We start from the raw sequence: 20360 nt of genomic DNA on the forward strand, positions 1-20360 counted from the left end.
AAAAAGCCACCCTCACCTGATGCTTGGCCATCTCCAATCCCTCCAAAATCACTGTCTTAAAGTCCTCCTCCTTGTCCTGTGGAAGGAAAGAGGAGAACTCATAGCCTTTGTTCCAATGAAAAGTATGCTTGGCCATGAAGACCTTGTTTAACGTGCAGAAAATGCTTTCTAATCAAAACTTTTCTTATGCTGGGGGACATGTTTTAGGCAAAAAGCTGTCTTTATCCCTCAGATACAAGAGGAGTCTTATAAAAACTGTCAATAGTAAAGAGATGCAGGGATGACAAAGTGCATGTGCCTGAGGTCATACACAATCACACGGCTTCTGGATTTGTCATCATGATGATTTTTTTGAACTCTGATATCAAAGTGAGAGGTACCCAAGGTCTATTCTACAAACTCTGGATCCAACTTTTATCTTCATCTCTGCCCTTTTACTTAGTTCCTAAAGAAACAACTTGATTTAAAATCAAGTTCCTCAGATCCTTCAAGCAGAACACCCTCTTAAGTGACTGTCCTCCCATCCCATTGTTCTAGTTTGTGGAATGTGGTTCAGTTTAGGGGCTGTTGCCTGATTAGGGGACCCCAGAAGACTGGAAAATTTCTGAGCACTCAAAGCACACACTGCAAACCCACATCATCCCCAAACTCTACATTTTTGAAGAAATTAAAAAATTTTGAAAAGTTTGTGTTTATTTTTGTACGTAATGTCTACACCCAACATGGGGCTCAAACTCATGACCCCAAGATCAAGGGTCAGATGCTCTACCAAGTGAGTGAGCTAGATGCCCCTGAAAAAATTTTAATGCAAAAAAAAAAAAAAGGACAAAAGATTTGGAACAAAGGCTCACTGAGGAGCATGCCAAATTCATTATTATTTTCTGGGGCAAGGATCTCTAATTAGCCTGATGCACACTGAAAAATATAAAGTACATAAGACATATAAACACACTTTACAAATTTTATCTTCTTACATTTAAAAAGAAAAAAGAAGAATGCAATACCTTTGCCCTTTTCCGAAGAAGTTTTGCTAGTCGAACTACATAAGGTTTAAACTCTCGTTGATGTATGCCCTGCCTTCTGACTTCCAAACCAGAGTCATCTGAGGCTTCTGGAATAAAGGCCCACCGGTACCTGTGTACAGAAGAATATTGATACTGGTAAGACAAGATGTACCATGCAAGATAAGGCCACAGAGGTATAGTGAAAAAGATCACGACCCCACCACTTAAATTCAAATGGCAGCTGTGCTGCTTGCAGCCCTGTCACCTAGGACAGGATTCTTAACCTGATCCTTGTCTTCACCATTAAAGAAAAATACTATTAACTACCTCATAGGGTTGTAAATAGTAAATAAAGTGGGGTTTTTTTGTTTCTTTTTTTTTGTTTGTTTTTTGTGAGCACAAAGCAAGTAATTTAAATGATTCCATCCTCATCTGTTAATGGGCAAAATCTCTACCATATACTTGGCCAGATGATCCCATACACACACAGTAGGGGGAAAAGAAAAAAATTAATAGAACTTCTTTCATACCTCCCTAATATTTTTGTCTTTAATAAGTAAAATTAATATCTGACTATGGGAAAAATTCAAACCGTATCAAAGGACATACTAAGGAAAAGTAGTCTGTCTCCCTCCCACCACAGGATCCGTCAGTATCACCAGTCCCTTGTGTGTCCATACAGAGTACATGCATAATAGAGCATATATGCATACAACCAACCTCCTCCTTTTTAATAAACTTTAAAAAAGCATGACTGCTGCTTATTCTAACTAGATAGATATCCTGGAGATAATATATAAAACCTCCTATTGTCTTTTAACAACTACTTGGTACTATAGTGTTGGAATGAACTGATTTAACCAGTCTCCTAGATGTCCCATTTCTTGGTATTACAAATAGTGCCACAATGGCCACCCTTACATAATACTGACTTTTGTACACATCTGACAGTATAGTGATATAGAAGTCCTTAGAAATAGCAGAATTACTGGCTCAAAGAAAATGTATTTTGAATTTTGGTAAACATCACCTCCTTTGGAGAACAACTGGATGATACCACTGTATGCTTGCAACGAGAATAATAATCTGTTAAGGTTAAAAAGAATATACTTTTAGATGTTAACTATTATGATGGTTATTTATAACTGGAATTTCTCTGATAAGTATGACTTTTCTAATGTTTATAGGCCATTCCTTTTCTATGAACTATTTGTTAAATCTGTCGGCTCATTTTTGTATTGGGCTGATTTTTTACATACTAGGCAAGTTAGACTTTTGTCACCACACAACTCATTGCTGCCTTTTCCACTTCATGGTATTTTTTAGTCTTACAGAGACTAAAATCTTTTGTGGTTCTCTAACTTTTGGAAAATATTTCATGTTTAGAAAGATATTACTCTTTCAAGATTAAATTCTCATGTCACTCTTCTACTACTTAATAGATTTTTAAAAGCAGTTTAAAAAACTATTATTATTATTATTATTTTCAGTATTACAGCCTACTTCATCCCTTTTTTAGTAACATTCTCCTGACAAGTAAACCAGATGAACTCATTTTGGTTCTGATCATGGAAGCCAAAAAGCCAATACCATGAGCATACTACTTCAGTGTTCTTCCTAGAGCATCAAAACCTATAGTTTCCATCACTTTTATGATAATAAGCATCCTAATTAATTCTGGCCACTTTCCTACAATTCTGCTTAGGATCCCTTTCTGAATTTCTTCAGGAGTAACATCAGTTTAAACAGACTCCTCATATTTGTTAAGAAATAGATGTATAATAGTTTTCAGATATTCTAGTTCTTACTATTAAATTTAATAAAAAGTAAGCTTGTGAAACAGCAATTTTTAGAGAGTATGTCCAGTATAGAAAGCAGATTTTGGTATCTTACTCTTCATCCTATGGATACTCCATTCCAGAAGAATAATAAAATACATTATATATAAATACATATTTGATCATATGGATAAATTCTCAAGTTAGCTGTATTGATAAAACAATCATATAGCTTGCCTATTTAAAAATTAAAATGGAAACCATAATTAAATATGAGAATTTACTTCTATTAGTTTCTCCCTTTCCCCTTTGCTATCATCTCTCTAGTTCAGTTCACTATCCTCTGAAATAAAAGCCTCCTTGATTACAGGCTTGCCCATCTCCAGTCCTCTGTCTAAACTATGCAGCTGAAATAAAATTTCTAAAATGCAAGCCTGGTAACATCACTTCATTCCTTATTATGAATTGTCAATGGGTTTCTGTCGTCCTTAAGGTTCAAATGCTCTAATATAGCTTTCAAGGCTTTACAGCATTCAGCCTCTTTCCAGCCTCTTCCCACAACATTCTGCTCCTGCAATACCAATTCCTCAGCATTTCACACAAACCAGGTCCATTTCAACCCCCCAGACTCCCCGTGTGCCTCCACCACCCCCTCACTCTTCACCATGTCAGTATAGATCTGCACACAGACCTAAAGCAAGGAAGGGGTCTCTGCTGCATGACCTCAAAAGCCTCCTGCATGTCAGCTTTCAGAACACCCAGCGTGTGTTCAACTGTATGTCCCCTACACTGGACTGGAAGTTGGTGACTCCTGTATCCCACTGCCTCACATATGGTAGGCAGTTTTTAAATGCTCTGTTAATTTATCTATAGCAACCATTCAGTACCAGTAACTGTGTTGCCCCCCCCCCATTTTAGAAAAAAAAGATTATTTCTTTTAAATTAGTCCTAGATGTCAGTTATCAAAGCAGATGCATTTCCAAAAATATCCGTTTAATATCCTTGCTTTTACTTACATTTGAAACTGAGGAAGATTTTCGGAGGGCAATGCCAGAGCCAAATCCAAAAATTTGCAAGCAGATAGATAGAGGTTTAACCACCGCTGGCTGTTATATGAAGTAGAAAAGCCATTACCTCCTGTGTAGGTCGTCTCCAGACCAGCCACAGAGGGGCCTGAAGTCCTGTAAGCAGGAGATAGTGCTGTCAGCAGCTATTCCCATTTCCTAACAGGTAATTCCCAAAGTGCCAGCTAATAGTTTTCATTCTGGTAGGTGTACCAGTAACTGCTGAGGAAGGTCATGACTACATTCTGCTGTTTTCAAATAAAAAGTTCACTTTTTTTTTTTTAAGGGGTGATGAGAAAGAGTGGAGGAGAGGCAGAGGTGAAGGAAAAGGAAAAGGGATCTCAAGCAGGCTCCATGCCCAGCACAGAGCCCAATGTGGGGCTCGATCTCATGATCCTGAGATCAGAACCTGAGCTGAAATCAAGAGTTGGAGGTTTAACGAACTAAGCTGCCCAGGTGTCCCTAAAAAGTTCACTTATGTTGAGAATGTAACAATAGTACAGGATAACTTACGTTACACTCAAGAAATATAAAAATACAATCTATAAAACCAAGAGATCTCCCTACTACTGGATGTCTTTGCAAAGATTGGGGGAGGGGTCTTTCTATTAAAAAAAAAAAAGTTGTTAGGGCACGGGAATGACTTTTTTTTTAAACCTAGCACTGAAGAATAAAATATATTCAAAACATATGGTTTTAAGGTACATTTTAATTTACAAGCTTTATTTGTACAAAATTTCTACATAAATAAAAAATTATACTTAATCGTATTAGTATACTGCCTATACTAAAAAGAACAAAACTGTAGTACATGGAGATCATGCTGGAAAATCTGGACATACGGATACCTTAGGTATTGGTTACCTGCCATGATAGGTTTTGCTGCATGTTTCAGGGACATGATCTGACCTACCAAAACCAGCACAGCTCATGTAGCTGAAATAATACTGCTTTAAACTTCATTTGTTAAGAAGACAAAGGCTATGAATGCTGATAGTTTAGACTGAAATGGTTAAGAAATTAATGATCTATATTATATCCAAATATGACTGATTAGGTTATAACAGACAAACATATTCAAAAAAAACAGTATCTGTACTCTCCTAATTGGAACATTCTGGATGACTTAGGATTCTGAACACTGACGAGAAAATATGGAAATGTAGTACATATTACCGTGAAATATCTTCATCAGCAGTGAGTTCCTGCTCCATCAGTAAAAATACCTGTACCTGAAGACCGTGAAATTCATGTTAAATGTTTATTTAAGCTGGATATTTAATGTTTATTTCAAGTTCTCTTCAGGCTATGTTTTCATTATTTCAAAAATAAATTTTAGGATTCAATCTAATTAAATCCTACCTAGTTTCTGAAAGTTAAACTGCAAATTTAGCACAGAACATTCCTAGTAACTTGACCAAACTGGGATGAAGCCAGGCTTTTGTTTGGTGATGCTGGAACACTGTTAGTTACTTAAAAATAAATAAATAAATAAAAAACCTCAAGCCAAAGTCTGTGAGATTATAAATGCTTGGGTTTTCAGAGTTACAAATACACTTCCCTTTCTTTACTCATATTCTTTCCCCCAGCTCCCCAAATCATTCAGATGAGGATGACGGTATGATCCAGGGAGGAGGACTGGTGTGGTGGGACTCAGGGATGTTTACTGTTTAGGAGATTACAAAATCTAATGAAAGTCTCTGTGGAGGAAGCTTAGCTAGGGTAAGTGCCACCCTTCAAGAGTGAGCACGAGCCTTATGGCAGTCCATTTAAACCCAGGTAAACCATCTCTAAGCACTCCACAGGTAGTGCTAGGGACTGCCACCAGGCCTCGCAGCCAAGACAAACTTAAAAATGTGGCGTAGGAGAGAATAAATGAAACCAGATCAGATGAAGTAACGATTTTCAAGGAAGTTTCAGCTGTATGGAGATGGAATCAAACTTGTTTTACCATTTTCAACTTTAAAAATTGTCAGTTATAACAAGCTTAACTAGAGTTCAGTTCTTTTCCACAATTTGTTTTTATATAGTAAGCATGCTGATGCTAATCACACTGTTTTATAATTTAGATTTATAACCTGATGATTAAAATTAACTCACAAGTTCAGTAATCATGGTAGGCCAGAGTGAGGTAAGATGTTGTGGAGACATTCTTAAAAGTAACACTCTGAAAAACAGGAACACTTGAGAGTGAAGAGTTGGCACCTGGGGCAAACGGAGACTCTCAACCAATCTCTCTGAAAGAAAGGCAGTATATTTTCAGTAGCTTAATAATTAAAATCATTTTCATGTCAATTTTTCCACGTAACCTAGCCTACTACTTCTCAAACTGGTGAAGGAGCAATTAAAAAACATCCAATCTGCTGCTGATTGTTACTTTCATAAAATATAAAAATTACTAGGAAAATAAAGGAAGATCTAAAATACAAATATTTTATAATCAGATTCAACAGATTCTGTCAAAGTGCTAAAAAAATTTAAAATGTTTACTATAAATTTCCGAACTTATCATGAAAGGGATAACAGACTGGTACTGATCCACAGATCACACTTTTGAGTAGCACTAATTTGGTCAACTTAAAAAAAGTCACAGGACAAACTATCCATGTTGCATATCTGACATTTGGTATAAAGGGTTAGGAAAGATGGAGCCACTTATCTTCTGAGAGAAATGATCTCCCAAAAGAGAGGACAATTGTCCTAACTGTCCTTCCTTCCCTGCATAGTGCCCACGTTGGCTGATGAAGCTGGTGGCTGCCTAAGTACACTGACTCAGGTATGGAACAGTTCTGCCTCAGGGCAAGTCCATCCCCACTGTTGAGATATTTAGTGGCACAGGGTGACACAGAAGGCCATGAAACCTATTTGGTAAAGGTTATCAAAAACCTTATATAATCCCCTACCCAAACTACCGACCTCCAAATGTTATTTCTGGCCAAAATTTCTTGGCTCTGACTATATTTTAGTTCTCCTTAAAAATATGTAACCCCTTATCCACAATAAAACAACAAAAAACCCCAACCCACTAACATGCCTACCTGCAGCAAAATAGTCTTATGCCTCGTCTTTAAACGAATTCTTAGCAATTTTGAACCAAAAAATAAAATAGAGACCACACTTAGGCAAGTCCTACAAATTGAGTGCTTGATTTTTTACATGCTGCGGATGATAACTTTTGTTGATTTAGTAGAACTAATTTCTATTTCTACAACATTCTCCACCACCTACACTTGGTATATATTTCACCCCAACTTACAGTTTAGGTGAAGTATTTCCTAAGGAATAAAAAAACTTAATTTGGAAAACAGAGAAAATAGGTTTTCACTATTTACCTTGTATATCTGGAAGATATTTCTGGTACTGGTCAATTTCACTGCTAAAAATAGCAAATGCCAATCTTTTGAGAAGCATGGCTCTCTGCTCTAGCTCCACATCCCGGTTTGCAAAAAGATTAAGGGAACTGCTCTGAGCCACAGCTACACGAGCTGAAAAAAAAAAGTGCAAGTCAGAGAGGTGGTCACATACCCATCCAATCATTTGAAAAAAAAAAAAAAAATTCTGTTATTTGTTTTTATTTTTTTTTTATTTTATTTTTTTTTTATTTTTTATTTTTTTGTTATTTGTTTTTAAAAATGGCTCGACACCCTGTGACTTTCAAGAGTAGGAGGAGCTTAGGGTGGAGGATTTGAGGCTCCTCTCTGGGGCAGAAGGGCTGGCAAAGACACCCAGCACATATAAGGCGGAAGACCGGGGGTAGCAATTGTGAATGTGGACAAAGATGAAAATTTAGAAAATTCTGAACACCAACAATACCATTTTATGAAACCCTCTAACATTTCAGGCCATCTGCCGAATGCCTCACTGCTTTAAAAAGTTATCTGGCCCGGGTTTTGTAATTTTTGTTCCCTGTGCAAGGAATAATTCGTCCCCGGGCCTTCCCAGAGTTGGCTTCTATAGTTTCATCTCACCTGTGAGCTCTTTAGGTATTACTTCAAAACTATCCTATCACCCTACCTCCTTCACAACTACTCTCTCCCTGAAATAAATTCATTTATTTAATTAAGGTTAGCAATAACAGCCTGGCCCATTTGTCTTTTAATAAATATTGTTTGAACAGATGAATCTGAATCTTAAAACCATCCTGTGATGGTGAGAGGAGAGAAACTATGTTGCCCCTTTCCCAGATAGGAAACTACAGCTTGTGTTAAAGAACTTAGACAAAACCATCAGTCATCCAGCTTTAATATTTAAGGTCAGTTTAGTAACTTTAAAAGAAAACCAGGGCACTTGGCTGGCTCAGGTGGAAGAGCATGTGGCTCCTGATCCCAGGATGGTGAGTTCGAGCCCCATGCTAAGTATAGTTATTTACTTACAGTAAATAACTAAAATCAAAACGACAACAACCGGCAGCAGCCGGGTGGCTCAGTGGTTTAGCGCCACCCTCAGCCCAGGGTGTGATCCTGGAGACCCGGGATGGAGTCCCACATCTGGCTCCCTGCGTGGAGCCTGCTTCTGCCTCTGCCTGTGTCTCTGCCTCTCTCTCTCCGTCTCTCATGAATAAATAAATAAAATAATAAATAAATAAATAAATAAATAAATAAATAAATAAATAAAATGACAACAAGAAAACCGTTTTTTCAGATGAAATACAAGAACCCTAATATAAAACCAATCAAAATGGAGTAGAAGGGGGGTGGAGCATGATTCTGATCCTCTTGGTCCTTCTTTCTTCCTTCAGAGGAGATAAACAGAGCCCTTGGATTGAGAGTGACTTGTCTGATAGGCTGAATCCAACTGCCGGCTTTTCCCTGCCTCACCATCTATCAGTCTTTCATCCATTTAGTAATTAGTTATTGAGTGCTTCCTATGTGCCAGGTTATATGCTGTGTGCTGGGAAAACAATTTAGACACAAATTAGAAACAACCAAATAGGGCAGCCTGGGTGGCTCAGCGGTTTAGCGCTGCCTTCAGCCCAGGGTGTGATCCTGGAGATCTGGGATGGAGTCCCATGTCGGGCTCCCTGCATGGAGCCTGCTTCTCCCTCTGCCTGTGTCTCTGCCTCTCTCTGTGTGTTTCTCATGAATAAATAAAATCTTAAAAAAAACAAAAACAAATAGTTCTATTCATTTATCACCATGTTGTCCTCTTTAACTTTTTTTAAAAAGATTTTATTTGAGAGAGAGAGCACGTGAGCAAGCCAGCACAAGTTGGAGGTGGGAGTGGGGGCAGAGTGAGAAGGAGAAGGAGACTCCTTGCTGAGCAGGGAGCCAGATTTGGGGGCCCCATCCCAGGACCCTGAGATTATGACCTGAGCTGAAGGCAGACACTTAACTGAGCCACCCAGATGTCTGGTCCTTTCTAAATTTTAGTAATTCCATCCCTATAGGATTTTAACTATAACTTGACAAAGAGCTAATTCAGTAGTTTCTGGAGAAAAACAAGGTAAACAGTAAGAATGGGTCAAGATCAAGAAACACACTGTTTATGAATACTCACTCATCAAATCTCTAAATGTTGTTTTATCATGTGTCATCAGATTGTCCATAATTGCTCTCCAACTGAAAGAAACAAGGATTATGATATGTAACTAAGATCTTGTTGTTGTTACCACTAAAAAAAAAGTGTTCTACTTGGCAGGATAGTTGATAATTTCAGCAAGATGCATTATTGCACTGAATAAAGGATGACGACTTACTGATTAACACAAGAAGCATCCATCTGAAAGAAACTGGGATCCATAAAAAGGTCAAAGGCTTCTTTTTTCCAGGCTCTCCGCGTGTACTGATAGCCGCTAAGACTGCTCAGCAGCTGGACACAGGCTCGGTAACTAGGGGCATTATGTGCACTAGGAGGGAAGGAGAACCAGAACCACTTTAACCTGTATGCTGTGACTTGAATCATCATGTGATTCATGAGTGATCACAGTCACCTAGAACAATGACAGGACACAGAAGGCACCATAACAGAAATAATTTTTTTTTAATCATTACAATTCCAGGCAAAAATAATGTCACTTTGTGGTAATTCCAAAAATGGAAATAAAGGAACACAATGTGTTTCTAATAGGTTTTGAATTAAGAAATAACCGTTAGTAACAATACCTGTGATTTCGGAGGTAGGGCACAACATAATGCATAATATTTACAAGTAAAGGAATAACCCGTTCCTTTTCATCACTATAGAAAACCATATCCAAAAGATGAGCCAACACCTAAAAAACATAAGAAATGAAGTATAATCTAGCAGCTAAAACTGACAGCATTTGGAGTTTCAGTCTATAAGAATGCCTCGAATACCTTAAAATTAGAAAAAGCTAAAGTCAGATCTCACTAAGCCATTTTTACATGAATGGTTTTTGCCACTATTTGGGTTTTTGCCCGCTATAAATATAGGACAGAAGTAGAGCAAATTTTACTATTTCCAACTGAGACAAGGAAGTATAGAAAAAAGAGATCAAGAACCTTCTAATGTGACAGTGAGTAAATGGTGGATTAAAGACTAGACACCCAGTATTCTATTTCTCTGACTTTGTTAAAAGAGGGCTTGAAATAAACTAACCAAATTTAAGTCCCAACTCTATCAATTAATAGCTATTTGGCCTTAGTCATATCATTCTAATCTTTGTGAGACTTGGTATCCACATCTGAAAGGGGAAACAAAAGCGACCTGCAAGACTATAACAGGATATAAAAAAGAGCATGTCAGAAGATAGATTTAAAAATATTGGTCAGCTGTAAGATATTTCAGAGTGGTAAGCATCATTATACCACCTCTAACCTCCTGATCGTACTGTGATACAAAAGCACTTTTCTTTTTTTTTTTTTTTTTTAAATTTATTTTTATTTTTTTATTTATTTATGATAGTCACAGAGAGAGAGAGAGGCAGAGACACAGGCAGAGGGAGAAGCAGGCTCCATGCACCGGGAGCCTGACGTGGGATTCGATCCCGGGTCTCCAGGATCGCGCCCTGGGCCAAAGGCAGGCGCCAAACCGCTGCGCCACCCAGGGATCCCCAAAAGCACTTTTCTTTTTAAAAATCATACTTTTAAAAAATAGTGCATGGGGAAGGAAGCAATATCTAAAGCTATCACTCATATTTAACAAACTACATAGTCTGACTACAAAGTCAAAACTTCATTCTAGGGCAGCCCCGGTGGTGCAGCGAAACCTGCAGCCCAGGGCATGATCCTGGAGACCCTGGATCGAGTCCCGCATCAGGCTCTCTGGGTGGAGCCTGCTTCTCCCTCTGCCTGTGTCTCTGCCTCTCTCTCTCTCTGGGTCTCTATGAATAAATAAATAAAATCTTTAAAAAAAAAAAACAAACTTCATTCTATACAGTGATCTCTAGAAGCACACAACGGTTTTTCAAATTAAAAACTCCTCTGTAAGAACTGCTTGCTAATATTGAAATGTGACATCGTTTACTTGGAAGTTCATGTGAAGAAACTTGATATTTACCTCAGAAAGTAATGTCAATGCATGGACACTATATACAGAAGGAGTTATGTTTGAGGTTTCCATTGCAGGTGATAACATATCTAAATAAGAGAAAAGACAGGTAAAGATACAGTTAGGTCTTTTTCCAGTGACAAAAGCTATCTGCTAACATGAGAAAAGGGATGATCTTATAGTGCTTGCAGTGCTAGTTGTAATGATTTCATACTACACAGGTGCCTATGAATATAAACCTCAATGTTTGAGATCAATACCTTCCACATCAGATTCCAAATTGGTTCCGTCCACCATTATTTTGGGAGAAGGCTTAACTTCAAGGTTTCGTCGCAGCCATGTTGTCTGTTCCAAAGAAGAACCAGCAATGGCACCAATTGCATCCACTATTTTATGAGTCACATCCTAAAGAGACAAGGAAAAAGTTATGTATATGTGTGCATATGTATGTGTGTGCGCCCAACTTCATAGATGATCTTATTTGACCATTTTATTGATTGATTGATTCATGAAAGAGAGAGAGAGAGAGAGGCAGAGACATAGGCAGAGCGAGAAGCAGACTCCTTGCAGGGAGCCTGATGTGGGGGGACTCGATCCCCGGACCTGGGATCATGCCCTGAGCCAAAGGCAGATGCTCAATCATTGAGCCACCCAGGCGTCCCAGACCTTATCTTTTTAGAGTTGAGGGCACTGAGAGAGACAAAGTTTTGGCAACAGCCCTCAATTCAAAATGCCTTACCTGAAGGTCTCTTTGGTCTTTTTTATTTTCCAAACTAGGGTTTTTCATAATAAACTCATTCAGAACCCTAAAAGGGCCAAAGAAAAAAACAAACAGGGTATCAGTGTAAAGGAAATGATGCAATCTGATATCTCACAATGACCAAGTGGCTTCATGGCCTCAATTTCTATTTTATATGTTTAATGAATATATAGAGTATCCTTTGAGTCTGTTAAAAGGAATAAACATATGCACAAAAACACATATACAAGGATGCTCATGACATTACTTGTGAAAGCACCAAAGTGGAAGGTATCTCAAAGTCCAGCAAAGGAAGAAATAAATTCTAGCATATTCATACAGTAAAACACCAAACAGCAATAAGTTTAATAAATTATAGCTATGTGAAATTACATGGATGAATCTTATATGTTGTGTGAAAGCAGCAGACATAAAATAAAATATTTACAAATAGTTCAAAAAAAGAGCAAAATTTATCTGTGGTGTTAGAAGTCAGAATGATGCTTATCTTTGGGGAGAAGGGAAGGACAGTAATTGGGAGGGGACCTGAGAAGACATATAGTGTTTTATTTCTTAATTTGGCCTTGATTATATAATTGATGTGTTCACTCTGTAATAACTTATGGAGAGTATACTAATTATTTATATATTTTTGTTTCTGTTTTATATATATAAAAAATTAAAAAACAAACAAAAACCCCAAACCCCTGCAATCTTAAATTACAACACAGAAAAGTTTCTTACCCTGTGTGTATATAAATAGATTAAATCTATTTAATACGGGAGACCTGGCTGGCTCAGCAGTTGAGCATCTGCCTTTGGCTCAGAGCGTGATCCCAGAGTCCTGGGATCGAGTCCCATGTGGGGCTCTCTGCAGAGAGCCTGCTTCTCCCTCTGCCTATGTCTCTGCCTCTCTCTCTCTCTCTCATGAATATATAAATAAAGTCTTTTAAAAAAATACTTCATGAATGAAAAAAAATTCAACTTCTCTTGTTTGCTAAAGTTCCACTCAATATTTACTGATCTTTATCTTTTTAAAAAAATTTTTTAAAGATTTATTTATTTATTCATGAGAGACACAGAGAGAGAGTCAGAGACACAGGCAGGGGAAGAAGCAGGCTCTCCACAGAGAGCCCGATCCGGGATTGTGCCCTGAGCCAAAGGCAGACACTTGACCACTGAGCCACCCAGGCATCCCGATATTTATCTTTTATTAAGATAAATTATACGCATAATTATTTCCAAACTAACATGTGAAGTTATATTAAAAAGCAACCTTCATATCAATTTCTATTTTATAATTAGGAATTTTTAGAGCATCAATGGAATGGCTGGTAATAAACACATAACCAGAAATTCAAAAAGGGAATGAAGTTCCTAGGTTTTCTGAAATTGTCCAACTTTTTGCTTAAACAATCTGAGTATACACACTTGAGAAGGAGGTGGGATCCTTTATTTTCTGAAAAATGAGAAAGGAAGAAAAGTTATCTAAGGAGACAGTATTCTGTGGAGAAGCCACAAGTCACAATAGATAGCTTTAATTTTTAACGACAGGGTTATTTGCTGATAACTCAAAAAACTACATATATTCCTTCTTTGAGCCTGTTACTCAGGTAGGTAGGGCAGGCGCCATTATTTTTGCTTGATGAATGGGAAAACAGCCTTGGAGAGGTTTACTGAGGTACCCAAGGTCACAGGGATGAGGGCTGGAACTAGAGATCCAAAAAGAAGTAGAAATCTTCATGATTACGCTGTTTGATTTCTAGGAGTTACATTTACACTAAAACTCCTGCACACCAGTTATCTTAACTTTTGATTCAAGAATTGTAGACATTGCGTTTTCTGCTCTTTTCATTATATCTTTAATGCCTAAAACTCCCTCGGGTTTTTGATTTAGATAATTTTCAAAATAGTGTGAGGGACTGGGGATCATCATGATCCCTGAAATTCTTGAGCAAGGTATCCGGCTGCGGTCGGACCTCAGTGTCACTGAACTACCTCAGGCTGACCCACTCTCACCAAACACTCAGCAAGGTTCCTCTACCTCCTCTCTGCTGCCTAGTGCAAGACTACATTCTCCCATTTACCAGAAAACTTGAGGCTACCTCACTGAAGAATCTTCACCTTCCTCCTCCTCCACTTCAAAATTTTCTAGATCATTGGTTGCCAAGCCAGAATTGATAGTTCCCATAAGGGAATTAAGTGCAGAAGCTACCTCTATATATAGAATCACACATCTACACATATAAAATCCCTATTAGAACTACAGAAGTTAACTAAAAGGTCAAAGTTCTTTGCACTTGGTTGAATTTCTATCCATTCAGCATAAAAACAGGTTGACTGTTGCTGGCTATTAAAGACCTCATTGGACTGTCTGAGGTAATGTAAAAAGGTTGGGGAAAAGTTTACTCTATTTTCTTTCCATCCCCCTCCTTATATCTTAAGCAGTCATTTTCAATCTTTAGGGTGTACTCACTCAAATCACAGGGATCTTCCTAGAAAGCAGATTTTAATGGGGTTGGTCTGGGGTGAAGCCTAAGATCTTACATTTCCAGTAAGCTTCCAGGTGATTCCAATGCTGCTGGCTAAACATCAACCTTTAAGCAGCAAAGTCTTCAAGAAAATGTATTCTCCTTTCTCACTTTTATACCTGCCATTCCCTGTTCTCCCTCCCAGCTGCCTCTGGAATCTGATGCTATCAGTGAGCCCTCTTCTCTCTAGACTAGAATCTTCTATCGCTCCCACTTAAATAACACCCATTATTGGCCAGGCATTGTTCTAAGAATTTAACAAATATTAACTAATTTAATCCTCATAAGAACTTTCAGTTGGCATTATTATCATATGCATTTTATAGATGGAGAGGTTAAATAATGGGCCCAAGGTCACACAGCTAAGAAGTGAAGGAGCAGGGAACTGAATGCAGGCAGAGGGCAATTTCAAAATCTTTGCTGTTCACTAACATCCTCAGATCTTCTTCTTCTTCTTCTTTTTTTTTTCCAAATACACCCAACATGGGGCTGGAACTCCATGTCCATGGAATGAGCCAGCAAGGGGCCCCCAGATCTTCTTTACCATTAATGATGACTTCCAAATCACTTTTCCTACTGCGACTTTATGGTTTCTCTTTCTTCTCATGATTAAACATCTTCAAAAAGTAGTCCACACTTTCTCACTTTAACCCTGGGCTGTTAACATCTGTGCTTACTATCTCACTAAACTCCTCTCTCCTAAATCACCAGTCCTCTCGAAATCATCAATAAATACACCCTCTTATTATTCCCCGGTCTTCTGTAATCTCTCTGCAAGTGCTACTGGAGCCTCTTCTCTTTTTCTAGAACATGGAACATATATGGTTTTCTTCCAGTTTTCTGATATTTCCTTTTCTATCTCCCTCACTGGTCTCTTTTTCTTTATTCTTTGTCCTATTTGTACTGTCCCATCCTTGGTAGTTCACACACCCCCTGCCTCCCAAATGGAACAGCATTCCTAGCCTAGCCTCTTTCTCCTCGGATCCATACTACTACTAACTTGCCAGTCATGTCCCTCTTCAAGACCTGCCATCACTCCCATCCTTGTGCAAGACCAAATATCTTAAACTAAAACACAGAATCCTTTCCCATCTAGCTCCCAGATCCCTTTTCATCTTCATCTTTCCCCCTCTGTTCTACTCTAAGAACCAAACCAGACAATACACATTGCTCTAGTGTTCCTTCCCATTTCTGTCTCCACAAAGGCTTTCTGCTCCTGACACCTTCATTCACTGAACTAGTATCTACTGGAGACATGTAATGAACAATGGTGAGCAAAAAACCAACATTGTCCATGATACCATGATGCCTGCAGTTAAGAACGGATGATGGATTTATCAAGTAATCGTACAAATTAGTAACATAGATAAAGAAACTTTAAAATAGAGAAAATGACTTTTTAAGCCTGTTTATGTTGAGGGCCCTAAACTCTAATGACTCTCCTCTTCCCCATCAGCCATCCTACTCATCCCTAAAGCAATTATTATTAGTTTTATGTTAGTGCATTTGCATTTTGTACAAAGACACACTGTTTCTTCCCTACCAAAATCCAGCCCCTTTTTCTTCAGGTCTCAAACCATATGTCTAATTCTATACCTTGAGAATTCCATGAGAATACAGAGAGATTCCATGGTCACCTAAAAACATCTGTTATTCAGCAGTTAAGACAATGAACATTTTTTTTTTCTTCAAAATAATATTTTTAAGTGAAATTGCTTACCCAAGTATAAGAAACTGCCCTGGGGCTGGAAGACTCAGTTGTATAGAGTCTTTCAGAAGTATCAACAGTGATGCCCAGCTATCCACTAAATTGGGCACTGGAATTCTGCAAGACAAATATGGTTTTGTATATATGTAATTTTCTTTGTATTTTCCCACAGCCTTTAAAACATTTTCCTACTAGTTTCTCTAAACATTCCCTAAATTTGTGTAGACTATAACAGGGCAAAATTCCTAAAAGCTCTATGTTTTCTACCAATAATATAAAATTCTATAATATAAAATAATATAAAATTGGTATTCTAAAATACCAATATTATATAAAAAGAACAGATTTAAAATATCCAGTGTGACTTTTTATAGAAATTTTGCTATACAAATCCCAGTTTTTCATAACATGGACTCTCAGAAGTAAAATACAATCGCAGTAAGTCTAATTACTAACATCATAGTCCCTTGCTCTTGGTCCTATTCTCTCCACTTAACTCTTGTATTTGCTCTTTTTTCCATCACCTATGAGTCTTTAGCTCATCTAAGGGAGAGTCATCAATCTATCCTGAACATCGGTCTAACATCTAGAGAAATTAAGATTATCTCTGTTTTGGTCTGGCCTTAACTCTAACACTTCTATACATCTAAGTTCAAACTTTATTTAGGTAGTCCTTGCTTAAATCACAGTTTAAATATACGACCTAACCTAACTATAGATGTTAGTCACAGATCACAAACTGATGCCAAGTTTTGTGATTAAAATGCAATTGCCCTATAAGGGAGGATTAAGATTCAGGTTCTCTAGTAAGAAGTCTATCAAAACTCAGCAGACTTCTGCTCAGGGGTCACCAAACTGGAATACCAGAACAAGAAACTAAACACCAAACTGGAATACCAGAAGGTATTTTATCATCATCCCTAATATTAAAAAAAAAAAAAAAATCAGATTAAATTACCACATGTTCACTTATATCAAAATAATAATGAATTCGGTAGCAACAAGCATGGTTTCAAGAGTTGGATTCAGCTTTTCACTTATATTTAAATGATTTTCTTAAAATTCACTGCTTCAGTATCCAGTGTATCTTCAATAAACTTAGGTCTTTAGGTGCAGGATCTCTATGGCAAGCTCATTAACGTACCCACTGACTTGTATAAATACACCCATAGGCAATGTTCTAACATTTTTCGTTTCCAAAGGACAAATTAGCAACTTGAAAGAATTCAGGTGTTTTTCTCCTCTATTCCCTATCTTTGACACATTGCTAATGCAGTAAGGAGAGATCCACATCGGTTATCTTACCTTTGAATATAAGCATAGAAAAACTGAAGCATGCAGACTTCCAAAGAAAGATGTTTCTATAAACAAAAGAAATCAATTTTACAGTGAAGAAAAACGCTGCCTTTGCTTTTTTATTGTTGCAACTACTCTGTACTTTACTGCCAATTTTTAATCTAAACATTAAAAGAAAACAAAAACACTAGTTTGTCATAAAAAAGGCCTCACAAAGTCTCTTTCATTTAGTAGGAAAAAAACTTAACCCTGGAGCTGTTTAAAAAATTGAAAATGCATAGAAGAAATCAAAAGATTCTCAATTCCCACCTGCAATACATCAAAAGTTTGACACTCCAGCCATTACTTTTCAATGATCATCTACTCTCTGTAAGCATCAAGATCAGTTTTATTTTAATCAGCGTATACTTGTTTAGTGCTAGCAGAATTGGGTTGAAGATTTTTATGAAATTTGAATTTAAATCTATTTTACTACAAGTTTCTACTAAATTAATGTAGCTTATTCAAATCTGATGTCAACTACTAATAGTATCCTAATGTATTCTTTAACTAGAGAGTACCAAGTGTTAACATACAATAAAAAACACTTGCCCTTAGAAACTAGCAATAGGCAAGAAATAGGCAAGAAAATGATACTGATGTCCACTGACATTTACCAATTTGTTTCTTTTTAGTATCAACTATTCCCTTGAAAGTTGCCCTTTATCACACAAAGAAAAATCAAGTTCTGGCTTCAGAACTTAGAGCAGTTGTAGGGGGTGGGGCAGAATTTGCTAGTACTTATTTCCATATCCTCCATGCTTAGTCCAATGTCTGGCACAAGCAGATGCTCAAAATATTATGAATTGAGCTTTCATAGGCAACTTTAATCCTATTGCAAATGCCTCAGGGGTGATGTTAGAATAGTAAGCCAATTAATACGAAGCTAGTATGAATATTAGCTATTCACACATACACAAGTATACTCTTTCCATTGGGAATTCAAGAAAAAGATAAAATTAAAAAAAAAAAAACATTTTTAGATACATTTAATAATTCTGTTAAGGATCTGATTTGGTTTATTTTGGCTTGGCTTACAGTCTAATGTTTACAGGTCATAAATATTTTCTCTGAAAATATCTTTTAGGATTGCTGGAACAAAGAGCAGAAGAAAGTAGAGAAGTCCATAATTTTACTGATTTGGAGACTTCTTATCTGCCTAATTAGAGGCAATGCATTGTGAATGCAGACTACATTATTTAGTTTCTGTGGTCCTTGAAAAGTCTGAGATTATACATGGTCAAGAAATGACACTAAGTAGAACTAAGGTTATGGCAAAACGTTAGACATTCGTTCTAAAGAGAAAGCAATAAAGAAGCTGTTAAAAAAAAAAAAAAACAGAAAAGAAAAAAAAAGCAACAATTGAAGTAAGCAGACCTTAGGTTCTGGTTGCATGTTCTTCCTTTAAATGACCATAAAAAAAAAACCTCCCCTAAGAATTCAGTCATACAACTCTTAACTACGTTAAATGTTCACATAAGAGATCTTAGCAGTTAATGGCTCTTCACTGGCTACAGGAAAGATCCCAATGGCAGTCACTGCTGACAAATATTTTTATCACAGTAGAGTGAAGGCAACATGCCTTCCTCTTTGCAATCTGTAAGAGTTAAAAGGACATTACTGTACAAAAAAATATCTTACCTACCAGCATCATTTCTGAAATAGAACTATAAATAAAAGCAAAGGAAAGCTCTTCTTACCTTGTCCTTGGCTATGGCTGGGGGCTGCTTTAAAACTTCCTTCACAGTCTGCATAACAGTTTCTGCTCTCATGACACTGATTGAGCGAACCAGTTCTACTAGTAAAAGCTGTTCTTCACTGGCTGTAGGAATGACCTGAATAAACACATCATTGTATTTCTGTATGTATGTAGGTACATAAGTCTTTTAAGAGAAATCACAGAATTAAGAGAATATTTCATGCCCCCCCCTTTTTAAAGATTTTTTTATTTACTTATTTATTCAGAGAGAGGGGGAGGGGAGGGGAGGAGAGAGAGAGAGAGAGAGAGAGAGAGGCAGAGACACAAGCAGAGGGAGAAGCAGGCTCCACGCAGGGAGCCCAATGTGGGACTCGATCCCAGGTCTCCAGGATCAGGCCCTGGGCTGAAGGTGGCGCTAAACCGCTAAGCCACCCAGGCTGCCCTCATGGCCCCTTTTTAATATAAAAGACTTTGCAAGTCTCTTGATTACTTTAGGTTAAAAAAAAAAAAAGTATCAATACAATGTATATACATCATTTCAAAAAAATCAAACAGGACAATAAGCCTTACAAGAAAAGACAGCTGTGTCCTATCCTATATCTCACACCCCAAAGCAATCATGCTCAACTCAGCTCTTTTTTATTTCTGAGTAATACAGATAGCTATTTTTTCCTATTTCATGATTTTTTTCAATTTCCTATTGACTTCCTACTTCAGAAGACAAAAATTTAGCTTCCTTACACTTTTTTCCCTATCTTCCCAACATAGTTATGTCATAATTTTACTTTAATCAATATCCAATATTCATTTAACTACGTATGGTTGTACTGTTGTACTGTGTATTATACTGTCATTACCTTTCTTTCACTTTCTGTTCTTCCTAGAGTTAATAAACTGCTTTATTTTTGTTTGGTTTTCTCCATTTCTATCAGATTCATCCCCCAAATACTCCAACAACTGTAAACCTCTCATTACATATTCAAATGCATTAGGTAATTAATCTAATAATTAATTAATGTAATTAATTACATATTCAAATGCATTAGGTACCTT

At 37.2% G+C, this 20360-nt stretch overlaps 1 protein-coding gene across 9 annotated transcripts in view; it reads right to left on the bottom strand.

Annotated features, from left to right (window-relative positions):
* Positions 1-20360, bottom strand: part of DOP1A (DOP1 leucine zipper like protein A) — a 114563-nt gene that overhangs the window by 2308 nt on the left and 91895 nt on the right. For 5 of the 9 annotated variants that reach the window (XM_041762516.1, XM_041762509.1, XM_041762523.1 and 2 more), the window contains 15 exons: positions 19309-19443; positions 17579-17634; positions 16286-16390; positions 12035-12101; positions 11556-11700; positions 11305-11384; positions 9948-10057; positions 9542-9691; positions 9343-9404; positions 7179-7331; positions 5947-6083; positions 5023-5078; positions 3799-3963; positions 1005-1134; positions 17-76 (listed from right to left, as the gene is read on the bottom strand). In XM_041762516.1, the coding sequence (XP_041618450.1) occupies positions 17-76; positions 1005-1134; positions 3799-3963; positions 5023-5078; positions 5947-6083; positions 7179-7331; positions 9343-9404; positions 9542-9691; positions 9948-10057; positions 11305-11384; positions 11556-11700; positions 12035-12101; positions 16286-16390; positions 17579-17634; positions 19309-19443 (1611 nt within the window). Of the gene's footprint in view, positions 1-16; positions 77-1004; positions 1135-3798; positions 3964-5022; positions 5079-5946; positions 6084-7178; positions 7332-9342; positions 9405-9541; positions 9692-9947; positions 10058-11304; positions 11385-11555; positions 11701-12034; positions 12102-16285; positions 16391-17578; positions 17635-19308; positions 19444-20360 lie in introns of those variants that run through there. The other 4 variants (XM_041762563.1, XM_041762554.1, XM_041762580.1 and 1 more) reach the window with 3 other exon arrangements.

Source organism: Vulpes lagopus, chromosome 1, assembly GCF_018345385.1.
Source record: "Vulpes lagopus strain Blue_001 chromosome 1, ASM1834538v1, whole genome shotgun sequence".
Classification (NCBI taxonomy): Eukaryota; Metazoa; Chordata; class Mammalia; order Carnivora; family Canidae; genus Vulpes; species Vulpes lagopus.